Here is a 24,743-nt window from a genome sequence, read left to right as displayed (position 1 = left end):
GTGTTCAGGTGTTGTGGCAGCGGACAACTAAGAAATCGGGCATTTAACACCCCCACATACGACCGGCTGACAAAACATTTCGAATGATAACAGGCAAGACCTGAGGAATACGCACGTACGTACGCTTGCCAAAAAGACGATCAGGGTCGATGAGTGTATAAATATATACTTGTATAGGCCACATTTATAGTACATAGCCCCATAGCCCACCAAAGCATCTAAACATACCCCGTAAATCCTCAGCATGGAGGCGCAATCTATTGCGCAGCGCTAAACAATCAATTCCCGACCCCAATCCTCCCGCCTGAATGAGAAATCTTGCCCAGAAAATATTATCTGCAAAATCATCTGTAACATCGAATGATATTCAACACTATCCGGCTGGGAATGCCACAAGCGATTATTATTTTGCCTTCACGAAGGAAATAAAAAGAAAAATTCACAGAATAGTCGAAAAAAAAAACAAAATGCTTAAAAATAGCCCGACCAGAGAGCGGACAACAAATGGCTCTGGCTCCATAGGAGAGCCCCCCAATATCTGGTGGTCGATGGTCCATGGGATCCCAAAAGAGAGTGGCATTCGAAAAAGTTCCCCAAGATGAAAGTAAATTCTTGCCATCGCACAAACTACAGCATATATTTTGGTGTGTGTATAGCCTTGCGCAGGAAAAGAGCGAGCGTTTCGTCATCCATTCGTATTCGTATTCGTTTTTGAATTCGTTTTCGAAGCTATAGCTATAGCTGTATCTGTATCTGTATCTGTATCTGTGTCTGAGCGCTCGGCGATCGGCTGGTTGGCTTTCACCTCAGAATTACCTTGCCGTACTGCCGCTGACGAATAACGTTCAGTCGAGACCGAGCTCATCCGCGATACAGTTGATTTTCGCATCAAACAGACAAAATGGTGAGTGCCCAGTCGGCCAAGGAGTCTTCACACATCTTCCACCGATATCCAGTGATATATATGTATATAAAATATATGCAGCAGCTGAAAACGCAACATTTTCCACACTCGAACTAATGCCAAACTCTCAAATCTTTTTCGATTCCGTTGACAGGCTGATGTTCCAAAGCGTGAAGTTGAAAGTAAGTTAAGACCCCGCACAAAAAGGATTATCTCTAACCTCAAACGAAATCCATCAAAGTTAAACCAATAAAACATATTACATGAAAGAGGTAACGGAAAACCCAGCAGAAAGGACTAAAACGCAGTAAAAGTATCCATGAAAATACAGATTACATAATGTGCGCGTGTGAGATACACAACAAAAAGTACACAAAAGTCGGTGAACATATTTCGTAATCACTTGGAATATATCGCATACATATACGCGTGCCTATATATAACACTATGCGGAAAATTTTCATTAAGGAATGCTGTCGTCTATATGCATCGCCTGAGCTATTTTCATCGATCGACCATCGAAACCAGGACGGATAAAGGTTGCCAACACAATTCCGGTAGAGAAAATCTAGTGCAAAGTTAAGTTTTCGGTTTGCGTTATAGAAAAGCCGCGGAAAACAATGAAAATCGTGTGTGTATATGTCGCGAACCCGAACGCGCGATCCTCGTCTTCGAACCGAAATGCTGGTCGTTTAGAGATCTAATTTTGGCCAAGTTATTTCTTTAGATTTATTTTCGATCAAACGCACAGCGAAAGAGATGAGCAAACTACGCGACTTTGTGTGTATATACGCCTATATACCGTGTATATAGCGCAGACGAGGGCGAAGGCGTTCGGTTCGGGTGTCGGATTACGTATACGTAGTGTGTTCTCGGGGCTGGCAACTCTCCCAGATCCGCGCACTCACGCATACACACACTAAGTAGGCAATGCCCAGCCATGTCAAGATTTTCATGATGACCAAAAATGTGCGTACCAGAAATTTCAGGGTTACCGCATCGACCCCGTTTTCGAAAAAAAGGGTGGTCAACACCCACCTCTGCTGAAGTATTTTTAAAACAATTAATGAGGCAGCATATTAGAAAAAGAAACAAATAATAACAATAATTTGATGCGATTGACGTTTGATCGACTACCATGAAAATGTAAATGCTAACCGAGTTCCTTTTGCGCAGATGTCGAATTCGTTTTCGAAGTCATGGGCTCCCCCGGTGAGGGCATTGATGCCGTCGACCTAGGTGATGCCCTCCGCGCTCTGAACTTGAACCCCACCTTGGCGCTGATCGAGAAATTGGGCGGCACCAAGAAGCGCAACGAGAAGAAGATCAAGCTGGATGAGTTCCTGCCCATCTACTCACAGGTCAAGAAGGAGAAGGAGCAGGGCTGCTACGAGGACTTCATCGAGTGCTTGAAGCTCTACGACAAGGAGGAGAACGGCACCATGATGCTGGCTGAGCTGCAGCACGCCCTGCTGGCGCTTGGTGAGTAATCTGCTTGCATATACCCTGGGATATGCCTCTAAATCATTGTGTGCCCTACAGGTGAGAGCTTGGATGACGAGCAGGTGGAGACCCTGTTCGCCGACTGCATGGATCCCGAGGATGATGAAGGATTTATCCCCTACTCTCGTAAGTATTCGTTCCACGGACGATTCTGATCTAATGTTTTTTGTGCATATACGATTTGTAAACGCCGTTTGTCTATTCCACATGTCACTCTTTGTCTGCGCACAAACCAAAAATCCCCACCATTCTGCACTGTGCACTTTGTACCACCAACTCGACCTGAAAAACACCAACAAACCCAAAAATATGTGTATGCGTGTATCCATGTTTGCGTGTCCATTCCTCCAACACTACACTCCAAAAAAAACCGTCCAACTCCCGAATGTCAATCGTATGGTCTCTGCACGGTGATTGCGTCTTGTTTACCCGCCGTTTGTCGTCGATCCACTTGAAATTGAATGAAAACAGAGTTCGTCCAGCGCCTGATGAGCGATCCCGTCGTCTTCGACTAAACAGTAAGTAGGGATGGAGCCCATGGCCACTTCGCCGATCTCTGGATGTCTACTTGCCCAACAAACTTGAGGAATCCCTTGCTAATAATGACCTTTTCTCCATCTACTCCACAGCATTCCTCGCCAGAATGTGTGACAGACCCGATCAGCTAAAATAGTTGAAAACAACAGCTTCAACAACAACAACCAACAACAACAACACCAACAAACTTTTAGCGACAACCATTCTCCATAGATGTTATATTCATCGCTAACTCTCTCTATCTCTCTCGTATATTATTTTAATTAAAAATTACTTCTGCTACTACAACTGCAAAATTGAACTTCAAGATAATATTATTTTTTAAAAAATAAAAAAATTTAAATTATAAAATAACGAAAAAAAACTGAAAAATATTCAAAGTTTTGTGCACATTATTTTGTTATGAATTATTTTGTTGGTTCAGCCAAAGCAAAGCAATAGTTAATGATTATTTTATATGAGACGTGAATAAACCAAATAGCAAATAATATAATGTTTAGGCAAATTCAACATCCGAAAGCGCCCAAAAAGGCAGTTATCAAATCGCCAAATGTGTAAATTGTGGCCTCTTAGCCTTCTCAGTTTACCATGTGAATGTGTGAAAGTGAAATAAGTCAAATGTATTTAAATAAACACTAAGAATAATTGTGCGGCCGATGAGGTGTTGCACAATCAATATAAAAGAAGATCAGGGTGCTGGAAAATTTGGGATTATGCTATACAAGCAGCCTGCTTAGTAATCCAAATATTAATACAAGATTTGGCTGGCTTGTTTAGTAAACTAACAGTAATAGAGAAAGTTTAAAATCTTATACTGAATCCGCAAAGAAGTATCTAGATATTTTCGCCGCAGACCAAAATACGTCAGCTAAGACGCAAACCAATAATGAGAGGCAGGCGAATAAACAAAAGACCTAAATACCGTGTACTAAATAAAATGTCTTTATCGCTTTTTCTCAAAGAGAGAGAGCTTTCGAAATATACATTTAGCCCAGAGCTTGGTTAATATGGTTCTTGTCTCAACTTTCGTAATTATTATTCATTTATTATATTTAAATAGAAAGTGTAAAAAGGGGTGGAAACACACGCATCCTGGTATCTGCCTTCCTCGTCTATTCAACAATAACAATTCTAAACTAAACATAATAATAGCTTGGGGGTTGTGATTCCGCTGAGCTTTTGCGTCGACGTCGAATCAAAAAAGTGTCAGAAAAGTTTCGGTTAAATACGACGACTACGAATCAGTTGAAATCGAGATAACAAACCGACAAGCCGACCGAGCGGGAGCTGTCTCGCCGATTTCTAATTTGCAACAGCAAAAATCCAAATAAATTAGCAGAGTGCCAGTGAAGTGAGTGAGCGTGAGTGCAGCAAGTCGAAATATAAATATTGTCATTTACGCCGTTTCAAATTATATTTCCGCGAGCATTTCTCAGCGTTCTGTTTAAGGCTAATCGAAAGTGAACCCAAAATATATTATTCCAAGTGAAAAGGACTAGCCCAAAGATACACACACACACGCACCGAAAAATACCGACAGATCTGTAGTCCTTTTCGAGTTTTCCGTGAGTGCAACAAATACAGACACACCACCCATACATACACACACACACACTCTCGTTCGACTTTCAATATGGCGGATGTCCTGGAGAAAAGCTCACTGCTGGATGCTGTGCCACCACTAGGCGACCCCCACCCACCGCTGCCCCACCAGCAGCTGCAACAGGAAGCAGCAGCAGCAGCAGCAGCAAATGCCGCACCACCAGCACCACCGCAGCAGCAACAACCACCACCGCATCAGCAGCAGCAGCCGCAACAACAGCAACTGCAACAGAAGCCAGCAAATGCGAGGGCTAATCAGGATCAAAAAGGTGAGGCCGATGCAAGATACACAGAAAAGAAATGGTTTAAAAGTAATAAGACATAGAAACTTAAAAAAACAATAAGGCAGTGAAATGATAAGTGATGTCAAACCAATAAGCATATAGTATAATCACTACCTTTCTATATGTGCAGTTACCTGGTATACCTGAATTTAGTAAGTTAAAGTGACTTCACAGCGCATTACGCATACGCCGTGTGTGCTTTAGAAAATCAATTAGGAAAGTTCAAGGCACGATGGCTCAATGGCTCAATTAGGCAAATTATATTGCCGGCACACCCCAGGACATTGATGGTTATGCCAGGCGAGCATGCAGGCCGTGGACTCACGTCATGCCCGCCACATTATGCAAATGGATTTGGCCGGTTCAGCGCTCTGTGTGTGTGATCTGTTTGAGTAACCGCTTAGACCGGCAAGTTTACGGCTTTTGGGGCGCAGCTCAAGGGAGCTCGACAGCCGGCAGGATGTGGAAGTGGCTGCATTGTGCTCTCCCGGCTCTCGGTTTAATGACCTGCAACTGTGGCAAGCCACCAACCACCCACACGGCGGCCGAGTGCAGCTTTTAATTGTTCCTGATGCCCGGCTAGGTGCAAGTGTGTATCTATCAGATACACAATATATATTTCTAGAGAGATACCGATATGGCCGACTGCGATAAAAGTTATCAGCAATTGAGCCCTGCACTTGTACATACCTTATAAAAAGAAATCCAACTTTAAATCTTTTCTAATCGCTCTTAAAAGTCTGAAAAATGCTCTAACTATACAAAGTATTAATACAAGCCGAATAACGTGTAATGATAAGTTACTCATATTTTTTCTGAGTGCACTGCTGCTGTGGTTGCTCTGCATTTGACCTCGTTTTAAATCGAGCTGCGTGTACCTATTCATTCGGGGTCGCCCAGTCTGCAGAGTTCACCAGCATCAGCTGGCTGAACTAAATATTGAATTTCCTGTTGAATAGGGTATTCCCCGTGCGACGCGGCTCCATTGCGAACTATCCTCTAAAACAGTTGACTTCATTAGGGCAGTGCGATGTGTGTGCAGCGAAAAGATACACCCCTGCCTCGCGCCCGCTGAATATTAAATCAAGTGTGTTCGAGTCAAGAGCAAACCGGCTCTGCTAAATAAAAACAATAACAATGCGCTGTAGCTTTGTTTAGCGCTAATAATAAAAGTAAAAATATAGTCGTTGATTACTATCAGAGCTGTCATCTACATGAAGTCACCCCAGATCTAGATTATACATCACATACACAAGTGCCACTCGTGTTGATAAGACTTTCTTTCTAGCTGATTGTTCTGCACTTTCTTTGGCAATCATATTTTATACTAATAATAATAATGATCGTGTGACGTAATGCTGCTCAATTGAAAACAAACAAATGTATACTGCACTCACTCAGCGATTTTATAAATAGCCCAGAATCGCTGCAATTTCTGTCACCCATTTCGCGGTGGCTTTTCAATTATCACAAAACGCTGCCAGTCTCGTTTCTCATTTGCAGTTGGCGCTGCAATTGATTTTCCTCTCTCTCGGTCTTTGGTTTTTCCTATTGGGGGCGTGTGCCAGTTTTCCGTAGATACCTTTTTCTTAACCGAAAAGCCTTTAAAACTCTGCTAATTGTTAAGGTTTCCGCTTTGTGAAACAATTACCAAATATTTGGAGCCATATTTGTGGGGCACACCCATACGCAAACTATTCAAGCAAGACGCATTTGGATTTTGGCCTCTGATTTTGTGACTTTGGGATACGCATGGCCTGTCCATATGGTCTTAATGATTAATTAATTAATTAGTCTGCCGGTCGATTCAAGAATTTGTGTTCTCTTATCAGGCGAGCAGTCTACCTTATGGCTAATTTCTTGACTAGTAGCCACCAAGTTGTTAATGCATTCCGTATCTGATGGATGCATCTGGGAATGCGGCAAAGTTGGGGCTCGATTAATTAATTTCAAAATTAAAAGTTTGATCAATAAAGTTGGCAACGGAATATTAATAAAGTACTGCCTTAGCTCGGGTGTTTGCCTAATTGTTTTTCCGCGAGCTAGACACGCGACATGCAAATCCCTTCGGATCCGTGCTGCCCTCTAATTAAAGCCACAAAAGAGTTGTCAAATGGCTACGGAGCGTTGGCACCTCCAATCCAATTCCAGTTCAATAAACTCGGCTTTGGAATCTGCCCGATTTTCCACGACAGTTTTCACTTTCCCCAGTAGGAGAGGGAGTCTTTAGCTTGGGTGGGTTACCCAATCCAATCCAATGCAAGCCCAATTCCATTACCAATTCCCCATCCCAGTTGGCTTGCACCGCTTTGGGCAGACGCCGCATAATTTGTTGTTCTGCTGGAAGTTGTGGCCAAGTCCATATTTGGAATACCAGCTCGTTTTGGCCGACGTATCGTGCGTGCGGCTGCCGCACTGACAATTGCCACATTTTGTGGCAGGCAATCAATAATCGAAGTGCGTCAAAAATACAAATGTTAAAGTTAACAAACCGCCTGCCAGTTCGACCATAAATACGGGCATGTGCGACACGAAATACGCGCCACCAGAGGTCCTAGTCAATATAGCCATAAATTTGGCTCTTGATTAATTGATAAGGGGTCGCAGTCAACTAGGGAATAAAAGAATATGTTACTTATTATACTAGCAAACTATAAAACTCTTTTACCTGCGAAATGCATTTCCAAAGTAATTAACACAAGGAATATGAGCTTATATCGTTTTTGGGCAACAACTTTATTTTTCCATTATTTTAATTGCTGTAGCGAGAAGCGCGACCGAAACCGCCACGATATTCGACCTGTCCGGTTCCGGCACCCACATCCCCTTTCTTGTCCACTCCATAAGCGCCAGGACCGCGTCTGTAGTTCGATCTGTCCTCATCGGTTTTGGAGGCGCCTCCGAATCCACGAGGTCCCGGTCCTCCGGGTCCTCCGCGCGGACGCAGTGCGTCCGATCGATTAGTTCGCGTCAAAGTGGAGGGCACGATCTCCGGGGGCAAGTGCAGATAGCAGCGCAGTTCCTCGATGCCCTCGTTGGTCAGCAACCAGTAGAAGTGGCGCCAGGCGAACTGCTCCTTGACCCAGCCACGTGAGTGCAGCGACTGCATCACCTTGATTACTTGCAGATTGGGAATCTTGTCCAGTTCGGGGTGCTTCTGGATGGGCGAATCCTTTTTGGCCACGAGCACGCCCTCCTTGAAGAGGTACTCGTAGATGGCGATACGATTGGCTTTTGGAATGAACATCTTGAAATAGTCGGATTTAATTCGAAAAAATTGCGGACTTGCAAACACGTGATCGAAAAGTTGCAGAAAATAAAGACGGAGATTAGGGTGGCCAGCTTAAATTAGCAATTCCCGAAACTCCACTCATTCCTCAAAACTTTTCACGTTTTTGAGCACTACCTATTGGTATTGGCAAGCACCACCAATAAGTTTTTCATAATTTGAAAACATGTTAATAGTTCAATATATAAAATTAAGGATCGCGGCACCATCTTTGATTTCACTTTAAGATAATTTGGTTTAGCCATTTTATTCAAACTCAAAAGCCCCCTTCTGATTTTGAACAATAGTTATATGCGCAACTTTTCTCAGTGTGCAATGTGTTCCCTGCATTTTGCTGGCTGAAGTGCGTTTTAAGCTTTCGCACTCCTGAGGAGGAGCTGTGATTCATCTTTTGCGTCGCAGGACATTCTGCCCAAACATGCGCAATAAGAGCGGCGGCAACCACATGAGGAATTCCTCCCCCACAGGAATGCTGAACAGAATAATCAATGAGCGAAACGCAGACACAAATTGACCAAGGGAAGCCAACCAAGAGGAAGGCATGCCGATAGATACAACGTGAACCCACCACCCACCGACCGGCTGCATCCCTCAAAAAAAAGCTAAACAAATGCCGGAAAGAAAGGAAAACGAAAGCGATTAGGGGGTGGCAAAACCACCCCCCCTTGGAAAAGTGTCAACAAAAAGCAGTCGACCTTGCTTAGCGTGCGTTTCCGATTAAATGCACTTGATTTACATAACATTTAAGTAATTTTCTACTAATTAAAATGGTTACCAAATCGATTATTCCATTTTAGTAAGTTCGAATAAAGGGGTAAGCTCTAATGCATAAGCTGTGATGGAACAGTATAAAATCTGACCTTAGCCTTGCATACTTTTTGATATTATTTATATTAGTTAATTTCAAATTCACAACGACTGTTACGCGCAAGCAGTGCTGGTTTGGATATTAGCTGTTCGCTGGGTTGTTGTATTAGATTAGCTTGGACAGCAACCTGGGGGCAAATTGGATCAGGCGAATTCGTTTGTTTTAGTAGAAAAATATAAAACCGAAATAAAAGGTATATATTTCTTAAACAGTAAAATATAATAGAAATTTAAAAATTAATATAATTAGTAAGTAACTAATGCTTTATATTAAACATAATTTCTTCTTTTACTTCCAGGTTTGTATTCAGATTTATGGAACTTACTGATAACTTAATGAGAACTTAAAATGGCTTCAATTATGGGTATGTTAAACAGAAATAGCCGTCAGAAACCTTGTAAAATCAAACTAACCTAGGCATTCAGCCCTAGAGTTAGACCCATAACCTTGGCAATCGAAATTAGGCTAGAGAACTATGCAGACATTAGCCCAGGACTCTGCTCCTTCCACGTCTAAGGATGAATCCCTGGCTAACCTCACGTCAGTTCGGATCTCCCCAGGTTTACTTTTATGTCTACGCATTAGAGCGCCGGAGTTTTGCGTGCTGGCTGCTTGTAAATAAATAGACAACAATTAGGGGAACCTATGACAACAACACCTGGATAATGGAAAGGTGCGTGGCAAGCGGTGCAAGTTGGCTTCATGTGGATACAAAAATATATCCATTGCCGAGGGCAAAGGATTAGGTCTGCAAAGGGAATGCACAAATGCGCGTCGGAATGCCTCCCCCAGTGGCCATTAAATTAATCAAGTCAAATGAAATCTGCATATAAAATCAGCGTTATAGGCCCCCGCCATTCGCTCATTGTTGGCGTGTTGAATTTGCATTTTTCCCCGGCGCCCCACTAATAAATTTGTATGTCAATAGAAAAAGGCAGGCAGCCAGAACCCAAGGGGCTGCTCCACCGAAAATATATCTTAGCAGCGCTTTGAACTGCGCAAGGACACATTCTGTTTATGCGCCCCGAGAAGTTTACGAGCGGCCACGCTCCGCCAGGCCAAGTTGGCGTATCAAAACAAATTCTAAGTATTGTAATTCGAAATTTTTCAAAGCAAATAAAAGCAGTCGAGTTTTAACACTCGCGCCAAACACAACGCAGTGCAGAGAGCTGGCGTCGTAGCTCCAACAAAATATTTCAAAAAACTCAATTAAAGGCAAAATAAAAATATATAAAAAATATAAGAAAATATAAAACATATTATTAAGCCATTTTGTCACAGCAGAAGTGGGTGGTTACCTACACCCCTAGGTAAATTGCCCCTCCATCACCGTGTTCAAGCCAAAGTGCAAAGTGCATTAGCCTTCTCAGACTGTACGTGGCCAAGTTATTGCCCTCTGGCCAGGAAAATCGATACAATTGCATGGCGCTTATTTTGTTTTATGGCCAACTGCAACTGCAACAATTGATAGTCTTTGGACTGTGTGATAAAAATCGCTACTGCAGTGGCGCGCGAATTCAATTGCCAAAGGACCAAGTTTTGTTAACCATATTTCACAGAGGGTGAATCTAATTGAAATGCAACCCCCGGGCTTAGGAAACTTTTGTGCTTGCACCTGTGCAACTGTTGACTTTGCAACTCCATCCCACTTGGCTGATAATCAATTTGGCCCAGACCATTTGGCCACAAATGACAGTTGAGTTGAACGTTGTTGTGCGGTTGACATGAACATTGTGTGGAATTTCGGTTTATGTCAGCCGCGGGTAAATCACAAATCATTGTGGCCCTAATTTGCAGTTGCTGTTTCTGCCAGGCCTCCTTTATTTTTTACTATTATATATATATATTTTTTTTTTTGCTACTGCCAGGAAGTTGGCGATTCCGACTCTGAGTCGGCACAAGTTGCAGTTGCCTCTTTAGTTGCCAGTCGGATGTGGCACGTGCTGAGGTCACAGCTCCTCCAGTTTAAAGGATCCCTCGTCGTCCTGTGCAATTTTATCGATTCGCCCAACAAATGTAACACACCAAAAAAAAAAAAAAATCACAGGAACTTAATGCAAAAGTTTTCGGTTTTTTCTCCGCATTAAGTTAATTGCCAGGCAGTGCCGAGAACCAGTCTGTATAGAGTCGTATATAGACATAGTCCCCGATCCAAATTCGAATAGTAACCCACTCAGATATGAGTGATACCGATGCGGTGAGTTTTGCTTGAAGTACCCATATATATCCATTTATATTTTGGAGCTGCACTTAGCGCACACCGATTCGCCCATGCACAAATGATTTACGAACATAATTTGCATAGGGAATGATCCAGGTTAATGGTTGTATTATTCCGCCGACCTTGCACATACATCATTGTCAGTGGATGGAACCCTTTGCGAAACAAATCAAACAGCGATTTCTTGTGGCCCGTCGATTTGGGCCTTAGAACTGCCAAAACTTTTGTTGAATCAATAAGCCACAAAAACAAATTGGGTCACGTTACAGCTGGCAACCGAATTTCATGACAAAATTCCCTAATGGTAACCAAAGACCGCCGCCCGAACGCCAAATACCCAAACATCCTTATAGCCATATAGCCATACATAGAGCCAAGTAGAGAATACCAAAACAATAAAATGTAAACAAATGCAGAAAGAGCCATCAAATTTGAAAGCACCCACTCAATGTGAACTATATTGATACGTCTGTTCCGATACACGAGCCATAGCTCCACCATTGGCACTTGGCACCCCCACAGTTGGCAGAAGTAAAAGTAAGCCCACAACGATATATGGCCATACATATGCAAATGATATGGGCCAGTCTGCCGGGGCAGAGGAGCATGTGGGTGTATATCGGTGGCATTGGCCACCAAAAAGCGGCTCCGCCACATATTGGGTTACCAGACACTTGCACATTTCTGCACCGACACCGCAGGAGAGAAGTTCTAGTTCTTCGCTAGGATGTACGGCACGGGAAAGGATCCCTCCGGCCAGGAGGTTTCTCCACAGGATTACCCAGTGCAGCAGCAGCGCGGTCAGTCCAAGTCAGAGTATGTCTTGGATTCCGCATCTGTAGATCGTCCTCAGCAGCAGTTGAGACCGCAATCCACGCCTTATGAGTCCTCCGATTCATCTGAGGAACGAAAGAAAGAACAGCCAAGAGCTCAGTTAAACACAGATTATACCAATAGCAACACCACTTTGGATAGTGTCTCCTACGGCTCCGATTCAGTTTCCACACAACAAATACGATCTCAGCCGAATACAGAGTACCAGAGCAATGCAGCCTATGAGGCACCCAGAGATGACCGCGGTCAACTGCAGCCACAGAGATCCCAGCCAGCTGCCGATTACTCCGCATATGAACGGCAGCAACGTCCGCCGCCAACGACAATAGATTACACCACCGGCTATAATGCACCACCCAAAGATCGCACCACCCTGTCACGCAGCAACTCGCGACCCACCCTCTCACCCAATCCCAAGCTCCAAAGTATACCTAATTCCGAGTATGTGCGACCACCACAGAACTTTGTCTTGCCACCGCAGATGCGTCCCGCCGTGGGGCCACCACAGCCGCGTCCTCCGTTCGCCGGAGCCCGACCTATGGTCGGAATGGGACCCCGTCCACCCATGCCGCCGAACATGGCGGCCAGGCCACCACCGCTGCGCAGCACAGACAGCAAGAGCAATCTGCTAATGGGTCCACCCATGCGACCGGGCATGCCACCGCAACTCAACATGCAGCAGGCTCGTCTGCCCAATGCCGGCGGACAGCTTAGTCCGCCGGGCCAGGGACCACCAAGGCCACCAGGCGGATTTCCCTGGAATCCTGCCGGGGCACCGGGAATGCCGCCTGGAGCACGTCCGCCCCAAAATATGACGCGACCGCCGCCACCCACTTTTGCACGCCCGCCGCCGGGTCAGCCGCTGCAGGCGCCCTTCAATCGACCGCCCTTCAACCAGCCGCCCATGCAACCGCAACAGCAACAACCACCACAACAGCTGCAGCAGCAGCAGCACATGCAACAGCAGCAGCAACTACGCCCACTTTCGGCAGCCAGTGCACACAACAACAACGATGACGACGACGACGTGGTCATGGGTCCCGCGGGGACCCCGCTCAAGACCTTCAACCCGAGGCCCGATCCCATGGGCGAGCCCCTACTGGAGGACATCGAGCCGCCCTTCCAGACGAGCCCCCCAGCCGGAGAATCCAAAAAGGGGCCCGGCTTCAGTAAGACTCAGATCGAACGATAAACCAAAGACCATTACTGAAGCCATTGAAAAGTTTATTTTAAAATTTTACTATCTCAATATGATTCATGAGTTTTATTTCAGTATTGTTTGTATCTTTAAGTGATGTATCCATGCCTCCCTCACATATCTAAGTATCTAAGTTAATTTTTTCCCCTTTTCAGAGGGCGACAACGACAGCGGCGTGGATGAGTCCACTCAGGAGAAGGTGAGTTGGTATCGGCTTTGAACCAGTTAACTAGTTAGCCATAAATTGTTACCTCAGCTGCGTCTCCGTTAATTGAGAGGAAATTAACTGGAACTGGCAACAAATTAATTTAATTCCGTCTGCCTTTCCTCCGCATTGAGTTCTCAAATCATAAATATCTGTAAAAGGCCGGGCAACCAGCGGGAGATCTTCGAGCTACAAGCTTTACGCTCCATTAGAGACCATATAGCATACGAGTATATCACATACTATATGTAGCATATATCATATAGCATATTGTCTGCGACAATTCCGTCGTTCAGTTCCCAAGTTCGTGTGCAGACGTTAAAGTTCAGACTAAGTTTTGTGTTGGCAGACGGCAGTTGGCGCGTCGGAAAAACCCGCAGAAAGTGCGACAAAAGTCGAAGAAATCAAAAGTATATATGTGCATTACGTGAGCTTCACAGGTGCTAGTAAAAAAGTGCCAGAAAGTAAAAAAAAACAGGCAAATATGGCCAAAACCCGCCAAAGAAACATACACAAAAAGCGATTTATATGCCTGGTGATATCTGCGCACAGATAAGTGCCAAACACGAAAACGAGTTGTGGATTTCCAGGGGGGGTTGGCTTTTCGGGGTAAATCGTAGCTCAAACATACACATACATATATCCAAGTCGGAATTGTTGTCTCTATAAATACCCATCCATATGCAAAGGCGACACGAAGCGGCGACAATCGATAAAACAATGCATAAACTATAAGTCCTTCGTACCGAGACATCCAAAGCCAAATCGGCAGGCGTACGGCCGTATGGCCATAAATGCCATTGGCATTACGTTGACAGCTCCGGAAAGCCCGGGAGTGTTGAGAGCCAGTAGTCGTAAATAGATAATAAGCCCGCAGTCACCACAGTTACGTCCCAGGATGCATCTCGTTATAATGGCCGATGCGACCTACTTGCTAGTAATCCACATGGTCTAACCATCTAGCATCGTTAGTTTACTTAACAGTGCGCTGTGTTTGTTTCTCGGCAGGATCGCAACGGACCCAACTCGCCCAGTTCGCCCGTGAAAACGCCCACATCGACCTCATCGAAGCCGGACAAGTCGGGCACGTCGCGTCCACCGAGTGCCACGCCCTCGAACAAGTCAGCCCCCAAGTCGCGCAGCGCCTCCAAGAACCGCTTGCTCCTCAAGACCCCAGAGCCCGAGCCAGTCAAGAAAGGTGAGAGCGAAGTTCCATCTATCCACATGATCCACATATGTTATCGCTCTGTTTGTCCCACCAGTTCCAATGAACAAGGTACAAGTCGGACATGCGCCTTCACCCAATCTGAAGGCGGTGCGCTCCAAGATCGGATCCCTGGACAATGCCACCTATAAGCCGGGTGGCGGCCACGTGAAAATCGAGTCCAAGAAGATCGACATCAAGGCGGCGCCGCGCATCGAGGCCAAGAACGACAAGTACATGCCAAAGGGCGGCGAGAAGAAGGTATGTTCGGATTGTCCATCCTCTAGACCAGCGTTTTAATCCATGGGAGGGATCGGTGTATACATTTCAAGCATATACTCTGGTCCAAGCCAGTACATGACTCTCTCATAAATCTCTGTAAATTTCTCTCATCTACAAATGGCTTTTAAAGTACGGAAAAATGTATCTTTCTCTGAGCGCAAGAAACGTAAAGTATTGTCGCGTAAAATAAAGTAAAGTAAAGTAATGTATTGGCTGAATAAAAGCAATTTCACGGTCGATTTGCTATTTGAGATTCATGCCCATTATAGATGGGCAATCGTCAGCACGGTATCTTGTATCTTGTATCTCGTATCTTGTTGTAGGAAATGCAATTACCAATTCGCAGCGACACTTAGCAGCATAATTCCGTTGCCTTATGTAGCGTATTCCAAACCCATCCGTGTCCGTAGAACTGGGTGCGACTCTGACATTGACGCGGATATCATCCGTTCGATCGATATTTTGACTTTGGCTTATAATCGTTTTACCTACCTTGTATCTATTTACAACTTACGACCGAAACGAATCGCATCGAAACCGCACACTCTCGCACCAACAAATCACAAAACACTGCAAATTCGTAGATAGTTACAACAAAGTTGCAGTGGAACGCCAAGTCCAAAATCGGTTCGCTGGAGAATGCCGCCCACAAGCCGGGAGGCGGGGACAAGAAGATCGAGACCCTGAAGATGGACTTCAAGGACAAGGCCAAGCCGAAGGTGGGCTCGACGGCCAATGTGAAGCATCAGCCGGGTGGCGGAGACATCAAGGTATGTGGCCACCCCCTTTCGTGACCTTTCACCCCATGCCCCAGGCGATTTCATGTTTGAGTTTGACCCAGAGACGAGAACACGAGTGTTCATACATAAGTATTGATTTTTGTAGCGGTTAAGCATGATTTCCGATTGCTGTTGGCTTATGTTGGTTTTTTGGATGCTCCACCTGAGTCACCAACTGGCATGGGCATGGGCCGCATCCATTCTATTCTATACTATCTGTTCGTTTCTCTCAGTGCATGAGCTGCAATGTTCTCTTCAGTTTTAAACAGCATGCTGCCACCTTTCAAAGGTTATTACTATTAAGAAAGACTACATTTAGAACTAACACCCAGAACACCCAAATACCAAAACCTTGAACCACTTTCCAGAGCTACGATAGAAAGATGAACATCATCTATGGCGAGGGCTCCAAAATAGTCAGCCATTGCGCCAATAACAAACGTTTGGATCAGAATTTGTATAATGAGGAGGAGTAGTGTTTTGTTCCGTTGGGTAGGTAACACCCCCAAAATGGTGCTAAAACGAACCACCCACACACACCTAGTTTAGTTTCGGGGTCAGAATTGTACATATGTACATATATACTCAAATTAGAGGGAAAGCATTATGTTTAGTTCCTAACCATGCCGACAATCACTCTGAATAATTGAGAATAACTTATTGTTTCTCCACCCTTATTTTAACGAACCGAAACATGTTTAAACCATATTTTGGAAACTGTATTTTGCTTTTAACTAAACCATTAAACAACGAATTCGAAGGATAACAACCCGAAGGATGTAAGTAGTCGTGATAACTCTTTTTTCCAGTGTAATAAGTGTGCTTTTGTATAGAAACCTAGCTGCATTTCGTTTCTTATATATTTTTGGTATATTTTAAAAACACCTATGCAACACTTTTCGAAATCCCGAAATCACCGCACCCTGTAGCGTATTTTTGTACCATTAGTTTTTCCAACCATTTGTTACGTTCTGTGCTCTGCCGTTTCTGTGTGTGAAAATTCCAAATTTCAGTTATGTCCCCGATTGGCCGTTTGTCGTGTGTCCATAATACGAGTAATCCCACGCCCGCAAAGTCGAAAAACCTGGAAAATGGACATATACTCCATTTGACAAATTCAATCTGAATCTATGATCTTGCTAATTGATTTCTATACGTTGCCGGTGCCGGTGCTACTTTTCAGATCCAAACGCAAAAACTAGAAATTAAGGCACAAAGCAAAGTTGGCTCTTTGGATAATGTAAAGCACAAGCCCGGTGGCGGTGAGAAGAAGATTTTCGATGATAAGGATTATTTGAAAAATGTTGAACACTCTGTTGCACTGACAACACCACCAACACAGGTAAACTACGTGTACTTAAGCTCAAAGTAGTTATGATATCTAGAACTTAGCATTAACCCTGATTTATTACTAGACTCTTTATTTGATTAAGAACGCAATCAAAAGTAATCGATACAAGTATATTCCAAACATCTATTATATCGCTATCCCATTTTGTGTTTACGTCGAGAAATTCATTTTTATGTAATCTGTAATGGTAATCAATTACGTTGCATTTTCGATTAACACCTTATGGTTTCAATGCGCAACTAACCGAGCACCACACCCCAAAAGAGGCCCACACAACACCCAGAACACCCAACCACCCACAGACACGCCCCACCCGAACCGCTTTCAGATAACTCCCACCAACTTCCAAAAATCAATATCCGTTAATGGGGAATTGTGATTATGAGAACTAACAATTGGACAAAGTATTTTGGCACATCTAGGCATCGATTTGTATTTTATTGTGGGCATTCGTGAATTTTATCAGGGAGAGCCACCGAAATCTTTGGAGACTTGAAACCATCTATAAAGTGTCTAAAAGTATGCTTTGGAAAATAGAAAGTAGCTGCTAGTTCGCTGCTTACTTTTAGACATTTTTTGAAGTGATTGCAAACCTCTTGAAGTTGGTTAGCTACCTTTGATTATTATTTGTTTTTGATTTGAGATTATTTAATGTATTATCTATTGGTTTCTCAGTTCAATTACACTTACTTTACATTTAAAAATGAATTTCTTTCAAACTCAAACTGAGATTCATTGGCAACAGCGCTTTCCATCCATGTGTTCCCGAGGTGTTTGAAGATTTACACGCAATTCTCTAAACTATAATCTCTCTCTTTCTTTCTCTGTTCCCCCTCTCGCTCGCTCTCTGCCACCCCGCCGGCTAACTGTAGTTTGCGGCACAAGGGCGCTTGATTGCCACGATCCATCTAGAATTCGGTCTCTGTAACTCAGACTGTGTGTGTAACAATATATTTGAGTCGCTTTTTAAATGAACTCCCCCTAGCTTTAACCCAGACATCCATCAACTAACTACTGTACTGTACCTAAGTCAAACGATTAACTGAAGCAGGACTAAAAAGAAAGCAACTAAACTAAACTGAACGAAACTGAACTAAACTCAACCGAACAAAAGTCGAACTCAACTAGATAAGCTCAAACCGGATATGAATCGAATGAGTTTGCAAGAGTTTCTATTTTAAATTGTAACCAATATACATACATACCTACATATACACACATATGTTTATGCATTCTTCGAGGGTTAGCCCGCGATGATGTAAGCTGGCCTGTCCCTGGGTAAACTCCCAAGGATCAGGTGGAGATTGAATCCCGATCCTTGGGATTCTGCTCTCGGGCAAGGTCAGCAGTGCCCGCGAAGGGCCCAGCTGTTTGTTAACTCCTTTAGTACCTAGCGAATGTCCTTTAACAAAGTATTATTATTATTTATATATAGTATTATTTCAATGGCGAACAGCCAGGAAACCTTACACTACTAGGATAGTACAAATTTTGAACTATATACTGATCCGCAATTGCTTAAACCCCAATAACTCCGACCCTGAGGACGGTTTAGCGAAAGGCTGCCCAGCATTTATATCATCATCATCATCATCTTCATCTAACAACCGTGCTTTGCTCACTCACACTAAAACACAATACCACTCAAAACCTCTACTCACATCAGTTTTAAATTACTCTTAATTATGTGCTTAATTTCTGTGCTTAATATTTCTATTCTGTTTATTTTAGGAATATATATACAATTTTTATTAGGCTAGTCATACGAAAACTAAGTGCATTAAATTCGAAATTCGTACCGAGTTGCGTCCATTAGAGTTATTTATCGCCTATCGCTACTTTTAACTACCACATCATATAATCGAGTTATCCGAATGCAATGCGGTTTTAAACAATATAGAAACATTCGATCCGATCGATTCGATTTGATCACGCAAATCCCGTAAGTTAATGTGCGTTGCGAGTCCTTCAAAGACATGTCCGTTGCGTATATAGATAGTTATATATACCTAAATATTTAACAGTGCTGTGATAGACTAACCGAACCGTTGGTAACGATCCAAGCCGACCTGCATCCATTCCAAACCAAGCTCAACTTCATAGAAAGCCCCCAAAACGGTTTCATGGCCATTTGCTTGCGACTCCCCCGGTTACTCCAATGCATTCCATCCAACCAACCAACTCATGACTTTTGGTTTACCCCTTAATAGTTTACTTTATGATTTGTGCAATCGATACGCATTCACGTTTATATTTTTTGTCTTGAACGCAGAGTCCACTACCATCCATGACGGCTTCTGGCGCTGATGAAAATTTAAATCAACAAAGCTAAATGCCGAAATGCCCGAAATGCATGTCGAGCTGTATCTGAAAAACTGAATCTGAAACTGACTCTTTCTTTGCTAAGATCGAAAGTGAAATACGAGCAGCTAATTTGAAACGTACTATCTAAGCAAAAAATCCACACAATGCAAAACGAGAGTTATGCGATAATTCCCACACACCCAGATAATTCACAAGCCAGTAATGCGATCAGATCAATTCTATAGAGGTGCAAGCACGCAATGAGATGCAGATACTCGTACATCTACACCACCACCCCACATAGAAGCGGTATTTGGTATACAATCGAAGTATATTTGACTAGTTGAGCAATGCACTCTTTATCATCAGATAGCAGACATGAATTATATATCTCAATGTATTCCAGAACTTCATATATACATACAAATCTATATATATATACATATATAAATAAAAGTATCTAAATATTTAAGCAAATTATACAAGAATCGTACGAATAAAGTGTATGCTTAGTTGAAAATGTTACCACTTGACGTCTAAATGTTAAACGACTAAGATAATGCAACCATTTAGATACTTTTGCGACCAGTAAAAACCAAAACCAAAACCAAACCCAACAGAACCGATACGAAACAAAACAAAACGAACCGAACCGAACAGATGAGATAATACCACGTATAAGCATATTTTTACTATTAATTTGTATCTTATTAGTCAAGCGCATCATTCTCACGATTTATTTACACCCTGTTACAAAATGTAAGGACAATGGCAAAATTTAAGCAAATAAACAAACAAAAAAAACGTTTTTTCATTTACCAAATCTCGGTGTTGTTGCACTTAGTATTTGAACTCCAACAGAGCCACCTTATCCTATCGGTATTGAGATAGACAATCAAATCAAGTATTGGGGATACCCACAAGTATCTTATTTGGCAAAGCCACGCCCACGCCGCCGCAAGCGTTACAACAAAGCCACGCACGAGCACACATCCTCTACTGCCCATTGGATGCATTGGTAATCGAAACATAAATAAATTTGATCAAGCAAATTGTAAGTCGCCATCTCAGTCGAGCTATGACAACTATTTTGCATCACTCCTGCTCCTCCAGCGAGTCCGAGCCGACTGTCTCTAAACACCTCTCTTTCGATTCCCGCAGTATTGGAAGGCACAGCGCATCCAGCGGGCCACCACACTCACCTCGTCCATGTCCCTGCCGGCGGAGTGCCTGGTCCTCTCCGTGTCCATGCCCTCGCTCAACTCGGAGCCCAAGCGTCCCAAGAGCGCGGGACCCAAGAAGAAGCCCGGCCAGGCCGTCCACTCGAAGCCATTCCGCCTGTACTGAGTCAGTTTGGAGTATGGAGTATGGAGTCGGTCGAGGAAGGAGCTGCTCCACAAGTCGCACAAGACGTCACCCAATCGAAGCACTCAGAGATTTGTGCACAAGTTGATATCGAGGCACGCACTTCTAAAACATACATATGCAGAATACATTTTATCAAACCGTTGATTGTTTAGAACCGAAATGGAAACGAAACGTGGCATTTACAACATAATAAACGACTAAATGAGAGGCAAAGTTAAGCACAAAATACACCTGGTTTGCTTGTTTGTTTCTTTATATAATTACAGTATATATTTTCGTAAGTATTAAATCTGTTTCACGGCTGCTACTTCGCTGGACCCAAACGGCCTTCGTTTACATTTTTCATTTACATAAGACTTGCGTTTGATTTTCTATGTATAATTAGTACAAAAATTGTCCTGGGATTTCGTTACGTCTCAACTTTATCATCATGCTCATTGTATGTTTGGAAAACTGTGTGCTTTTCTTGGTTTCTTTAGGTTTTGTATTCGTTTTTGATTCTTGTTCCTTTCGATTATTCGAGTCGCGTCACATTTAAATGCATTTGGTTGCCTTTTTCCATTTACATCATACTTTTGCTCTACTTACGCCGTAAAAGTTGTTTATACAATTCGTTTTTTAAAGTTAGGGTAATAAATAGGTCATTATAAAATAATAAACAACAGTTGTTACATTTTCAAAGGACATCGTGAAATGAGCTTCAAGTGATTATGAATATGATTCGAGGGTCGAGTTAGAATTAAAAAAAATGCGCATGCTTGAATATCTTAAAAAGTGGCTTCTCTAAGCGCTCGTCGTCAAGTGAATTGGCCTGGTTTCAGATTTGGTTAGCTGCGGATTGGCTGCCTTAGCTCATGGCTATATATAACTATAATACATTTAATGGGAAATTAGGAAATGCATAGATGCTCGTGATATGCGAAACCAATGTTTGCTGCGGTTGTAATAATTTTCTCTTTCTGCCAGATACTATTCGTACAATACATTCGATTCAATTGACTAGATTTCTACATATGTAGTGCATTAGATTTATGATTTATCTGTGGTTCCGATTTTGTTAACAATGTTCTTTCAGTTGTTGCGGGAGGGAATCGTGGTTTGCCAAATGAGTGACAGCAACGATCCGCAGAAATAAACAGCCAAACAAAGACAAATTTCGTACGAATTTTGATGGCAGTACATTTTGATTCACAGAATTTCGTACAATATTTATCGTTTGTTTAGAGTTTCGTTCCGGGTTCGGTGCCTTTTACGAGAGTACGGAGAATTTTATAAATAAATACATGTAATTGATTTGTCGATGAGGGCGCTGCGTTAGTGTCAATGTGTTGTGGCCATTGTGCCGGTGTACGTGTCGCTTCCGAGGAATCTCTATACTTCGCCAAAGCCAATAACATTCTACCTTATTTACATTATTAAACACTTTCGCTGGCGTCGCTTTAGCGGCTCTGGTCTGAGCACCGCGCGCACCGCTTCCTCGAACACCTGAATTTGCAATCGGAGTGGGAAGGGAAATTAGTGAAGAATAAGGGGTAGGTGGAGGGTGTGCCGGTCACCGATGACTTACCGGCTTGAGGCCGCGCTGCGTCAAGGCGGAGCACTCCATGTATTTCACAGCGCGTATCTTGTTTGCCAGCTTCTGGCCCTGCTCGCGCTTCAGCGGCGTCAGTCCCTGCTCTGCCAGGCCGCTGAGTGTCTCTCGATCTTCGCGCAAATCGATTTTGGTGCCTGGAATACGCCCCAAGATATATGTATGATTCTCGTTTTCAGACTGCAGTTTCACGTCGCTTGGCAACTTACCAACTAGAATGATGGGCGCATCGGGGCAGTGGTGCTTTATCTCCGGATACCATTTCGAGGTGACATTCTCAAAGGACGAGGGACTCGCCACGCTGTAGCATATCAGGAAAACGTCTGTCTGCGGGTAGGATAGCGGTCTCAGGCGGTCGTAGTCTTCCTGACCCGCCGTATCCCACAGTCCCAGCGAGACCTGTATTGTGTCCACTTGCATGGGCGCCGAGTAGTTGTCGAAGCTGTGAACGATATCATAGTTAAAGTTAGATATCGATCTGCGGTTTGCGGCACTATCGAGGCACAAACTTACACTGTGGGCACATATTCGCCGGGAAAGCAGTCTGTCGTGTAGGAGATTAGCATGCAGGTCTTTCCGACGGTGCCGTCACCAACGACTACACACTTTATGGGCCTTCCGGTTGACATCGTGAGTGCTGAGTGTGCCTGTGCCGATAGCTGTGTACTGTCTGTGTGCTGTGGGCAAAATAAGATGGAAGATGAATTTCTTCGCCAGCTTAATTCAATTAATTAAGTTCTACTCGAGGCAATAAACCCGCCAGAACCAACTGACCGCAAATTATTTTACAGTCGTACTTCCTTAATAAAAATTCTTTAACATAGAAACAAATGCTGTAGAAATATATGACACAATAAATTATCCCATTCGTTTTATTAGGTTTTTATAAATAAATGTGGTATTTAACATCATTTTTGGCGCGCAACTACATAAGATAAGCAATTGCTTGACTGGAATTGAATGAAATTTTAAAATTTGAATAGCCAGATAATTTGAATTACGATTTTTACTGTATGCATATCTGAGACTTAGTAGTCATACTCGCTTTCTGGAGTAAGCTACATCGTAAAGTGGGAATGTCCAAGATATAGAGGTACTACTGTACAGAGTATAATGGCGAAGGTCTACGGTATATCTCTGGGATGATCAAAGGCAGGGCTCTCGAAAGGTGTGTCCCGGCCGCAAAAAGAAAGCAACCGCAGCGGCGGAGGCCCATAAAGCCTAATAAAACGAACGAGGGTCTTATTTCGGTTGTGGTGGCACTTTGTTTTCGCAAATAAAATTTTCAAAAATAGATCATGATGGGCGACACAGACGGGGAAAAACAAAAAGCATAAATGGGAGCAGCGGACCAAATGGCGACCGCCCCTCCAGTGGCGCCCCTTCGGCGGTGGGCGGGGCCGCCCGAGTGTTGTGGTGACGCGGAAGGCACCGGCAGACGCACCGCATCGAAAAAAAGAAACAAAAATTGGGAAAATGAACCGCCCGAAAATAGACACAATTAAGTTCTCATAACCGATTCAATTAAAGTTCAACACACAGAGGCGGCACATATTGCGCCACATGCAACGGGGCTGGGCGTGGCCGCGGGGGCGGGTGCGGTAGCAATGAAAATCTTTTGTTGTGGCACAATATCGAATGGGAATACAATATTATTTTACCGTTTTCACCACCTCCTATCCTTTTTCTTTGTCTGTCGGCAGGCGGCGACTGTTTTGTACTTTGCTTATATCACTGTGCGTTTTCCTGCTGCCGATATGCTCATGCGGCGCATTTAAATAATTGATTCGCACTATTTCGCTGCGGCTTTTACTTATAAATATCTGTTTGAGGGACAAAACGCAGCGCTCCCGACTAATTTTCGTGTTTTTCCTTTTTGTTTCCACTCCACACAAACACACACCCACCTTTTTGACAGCGCAGCGACGCTCTCTCTCTCTCCGTTGACAGTGCTGCCAGCTTATGGCCAGAAAATAGCTGACGGAATATGTAAGAAAATACCTTTAATGTATAGTATCAATAACTAAATTAAATGAGTATATCAATCACTATAAAGTCGTTTCTTTTTTTTTTTTAAGTTCCAAAACTATTTCCAACTTATTTTTACAATTGGCACTAAAAAATAAACTAGACTTGTCGGGAAAAAAGAGAGCGGGTAGTCCAGCTCCGCTCTCTCGAAACTGACAAGCAGTGTTGCAAAAGTTGCAGGGCTAAGGCAAACTTGGCACTATACAATACTTATGGGCATGGCTGTGGGAAAGGGGGATCAATCAATATTCATATATTGTAAACAAAATTATTCATTGAAATTTATTTTGAATAGAAAACTTAAATAATTACATGCTAATTAAAAAATGATCGTTTGATCTCATGTAAGTTTAATACCTTGTAATTGCTGCTGACTACGCCCATGCTGCCT

The 24,743-nt window shown here is 43.3% G+C and overlaps 5 protein-coding genes across 17 annotated transcripts; 3 read left to right on the top strand and 2 right to left on the bottom strand.

Moving 5' to 3' along the window:
* Positions 1–817: 817 nt before the first annotated feature.
* LOC6618697 (myosin light chain alkali) lies at positions 818–3,432 on the top strand. 2 transcript variants are annotated; one of them, XM_002042920.2, is made up of 6 exons: positions 818–904; positions 1,059–1,086; positions 2,081–2,386; positions 2,447–2,533; positions 2,879–2,925; positions 3,037–3,432. In XM_002042920.2, exons 1-5 carry the CDS (start codon positions 902–904, stop codon positions 2,920–2,922), a joined length of 468 nt encoding a protein of 155 aa, XP_002042956.1. In that variant the 5' UTR covers positions 818–901; the 3' UTR covers positions 2,923–2,925; positions 3,037–3,432. The 2 variants fall into 2 exon arrangements, with proteins under 2 accessions (XP_002042956.1, XP_032577728.1); XM_032721837.1 differs by lacking the exon at positions 2,879–2,925.
* Positions 3,433–4,193: 761 nt separating this feature from the next.
* Positions 4,194–20,296, top strand: LOC6618695 (proline-rich protein HaeIII subfamily 1). Of its 12 annotated transcripts, XM_032723074.1 has the most exons (11): positions 10,120–10,297; positions 11,076–11,184; positions 12,524–13,211; positions 13,396–13,439; positions 14,454–14,643; positions 14,708–14,910; positions 15,516–15,701; positions 16,472–16,489; positions 16,894–17,052; positions 17,934–17,999; positions 19,334–20,188. In XM_032723074.1, the coding sequence occupies exons 2-11, from the start codon at positions 11,167–11,169 to the stop codon at positions 19,391–19,393; spliced, it is 1,632 nt and encodes a 543-aa protein (XP_032578965.1). In that variant the 5' UTR covers positions 10,120–10,297; positions 11,076–11,166; the 3' UTR covers positions 19,394–20,188. The 12 variants fall into 12 exon arrangements, with proteins under 12 accessions (XP_032578971.1, XP_032578972.1, XP_032578974.1 ...); XM_032723075.1 differs by lacking the exons at positions 17,934–17,999; positions 19,334–20,188 and adding an exon at positions 20,210–20,296; XM_032723077.1 differs by lacking the exons at positions 16,894–17,052; positions 17,934–17,999.
* LOC6618696 (40S ribosomal protein S10a) lies at positions 7,544–8,261 on the bottom strand. Its single transcript, XM_002042919.2, has one exon. The coding sequence runs from the start codon at positions 8,075–8,077 to the stop codon at positions 7,583–7,585; it is 495 nt and encodes a 164-aa protein (XP_002042955.1). The 5' UTR covers positions 8,078–8,261; the 3' UTR covers positions 7,544–7,582.
* Positions 20,297–20,425: 129 nt separating the features above from the next.
* LOC116801757 (serine/arginine repetitive matrix protein 1-like) lies at positions 20,426–20,963 on the top strand. The gene is made up of 2 exons (XM_032723086.1): positions 20,426–20,716; positions 20,748–20,963. The coding sequence occupies exons 1-2, from the start codon at positions 20,444–20,446 to the stop codon at positions 20,883–20,885; spliced, it is 411 nt and encodes a 136-aa protein (XP_032578977.1). The 5' UTR covers positions 20,426–20,443; the 3' UTR covers positions 20,886–20,963.
* A 5-nt stretch (positions 20,964–20,968) lies between these two features.
* On the bottom strand, positions 20,969–24,218 carry LOC6621686 (ras-related C3 botulinum toxin substrate 1). The gene is made up of 5 exons (XM_032723085.1): positions 23,986–24,218; positions 22,838–23,001; positions 22,534–22,766; positions 22,301–22,461; positions 20,969–22,218 (listed from the first exon to the last, which is right to left on the bottom strand). Exons 2-5 carry the CDS (start codon positions 22,951–22,953, stop codon positions 22,141–22,143), a joined length of 588 nt encoding a protein of 195 aa, XP_032578976.1. The 5' UTR covers positions 22,954–23,001; positions 23,986–24,218; the 3' UTR covers positions 20,969–22,140.
* Positions 24,219–24,743: the final 525 nt, after the last annotated feature.

The sequence above is a fragment of the Drosophila sechellia genome, chromosome 3R, assembly GCF_004382195.2.
Source record: "Drosophila sechellia strain sech25 chromosome 3R, ASM438219v1, whole genome shotgun sequence".
Lineage (NCBI taxonomy): Eukaryota > Metazoa > Arthropoda > Insecta > Diptera > Drosophilidae > Drosophila > Drosophila sechellia.
Note: the sequence above shows the minus strand (reverse complement) of the source record. Positions and strands in the feature narration are given on the sequence as shown.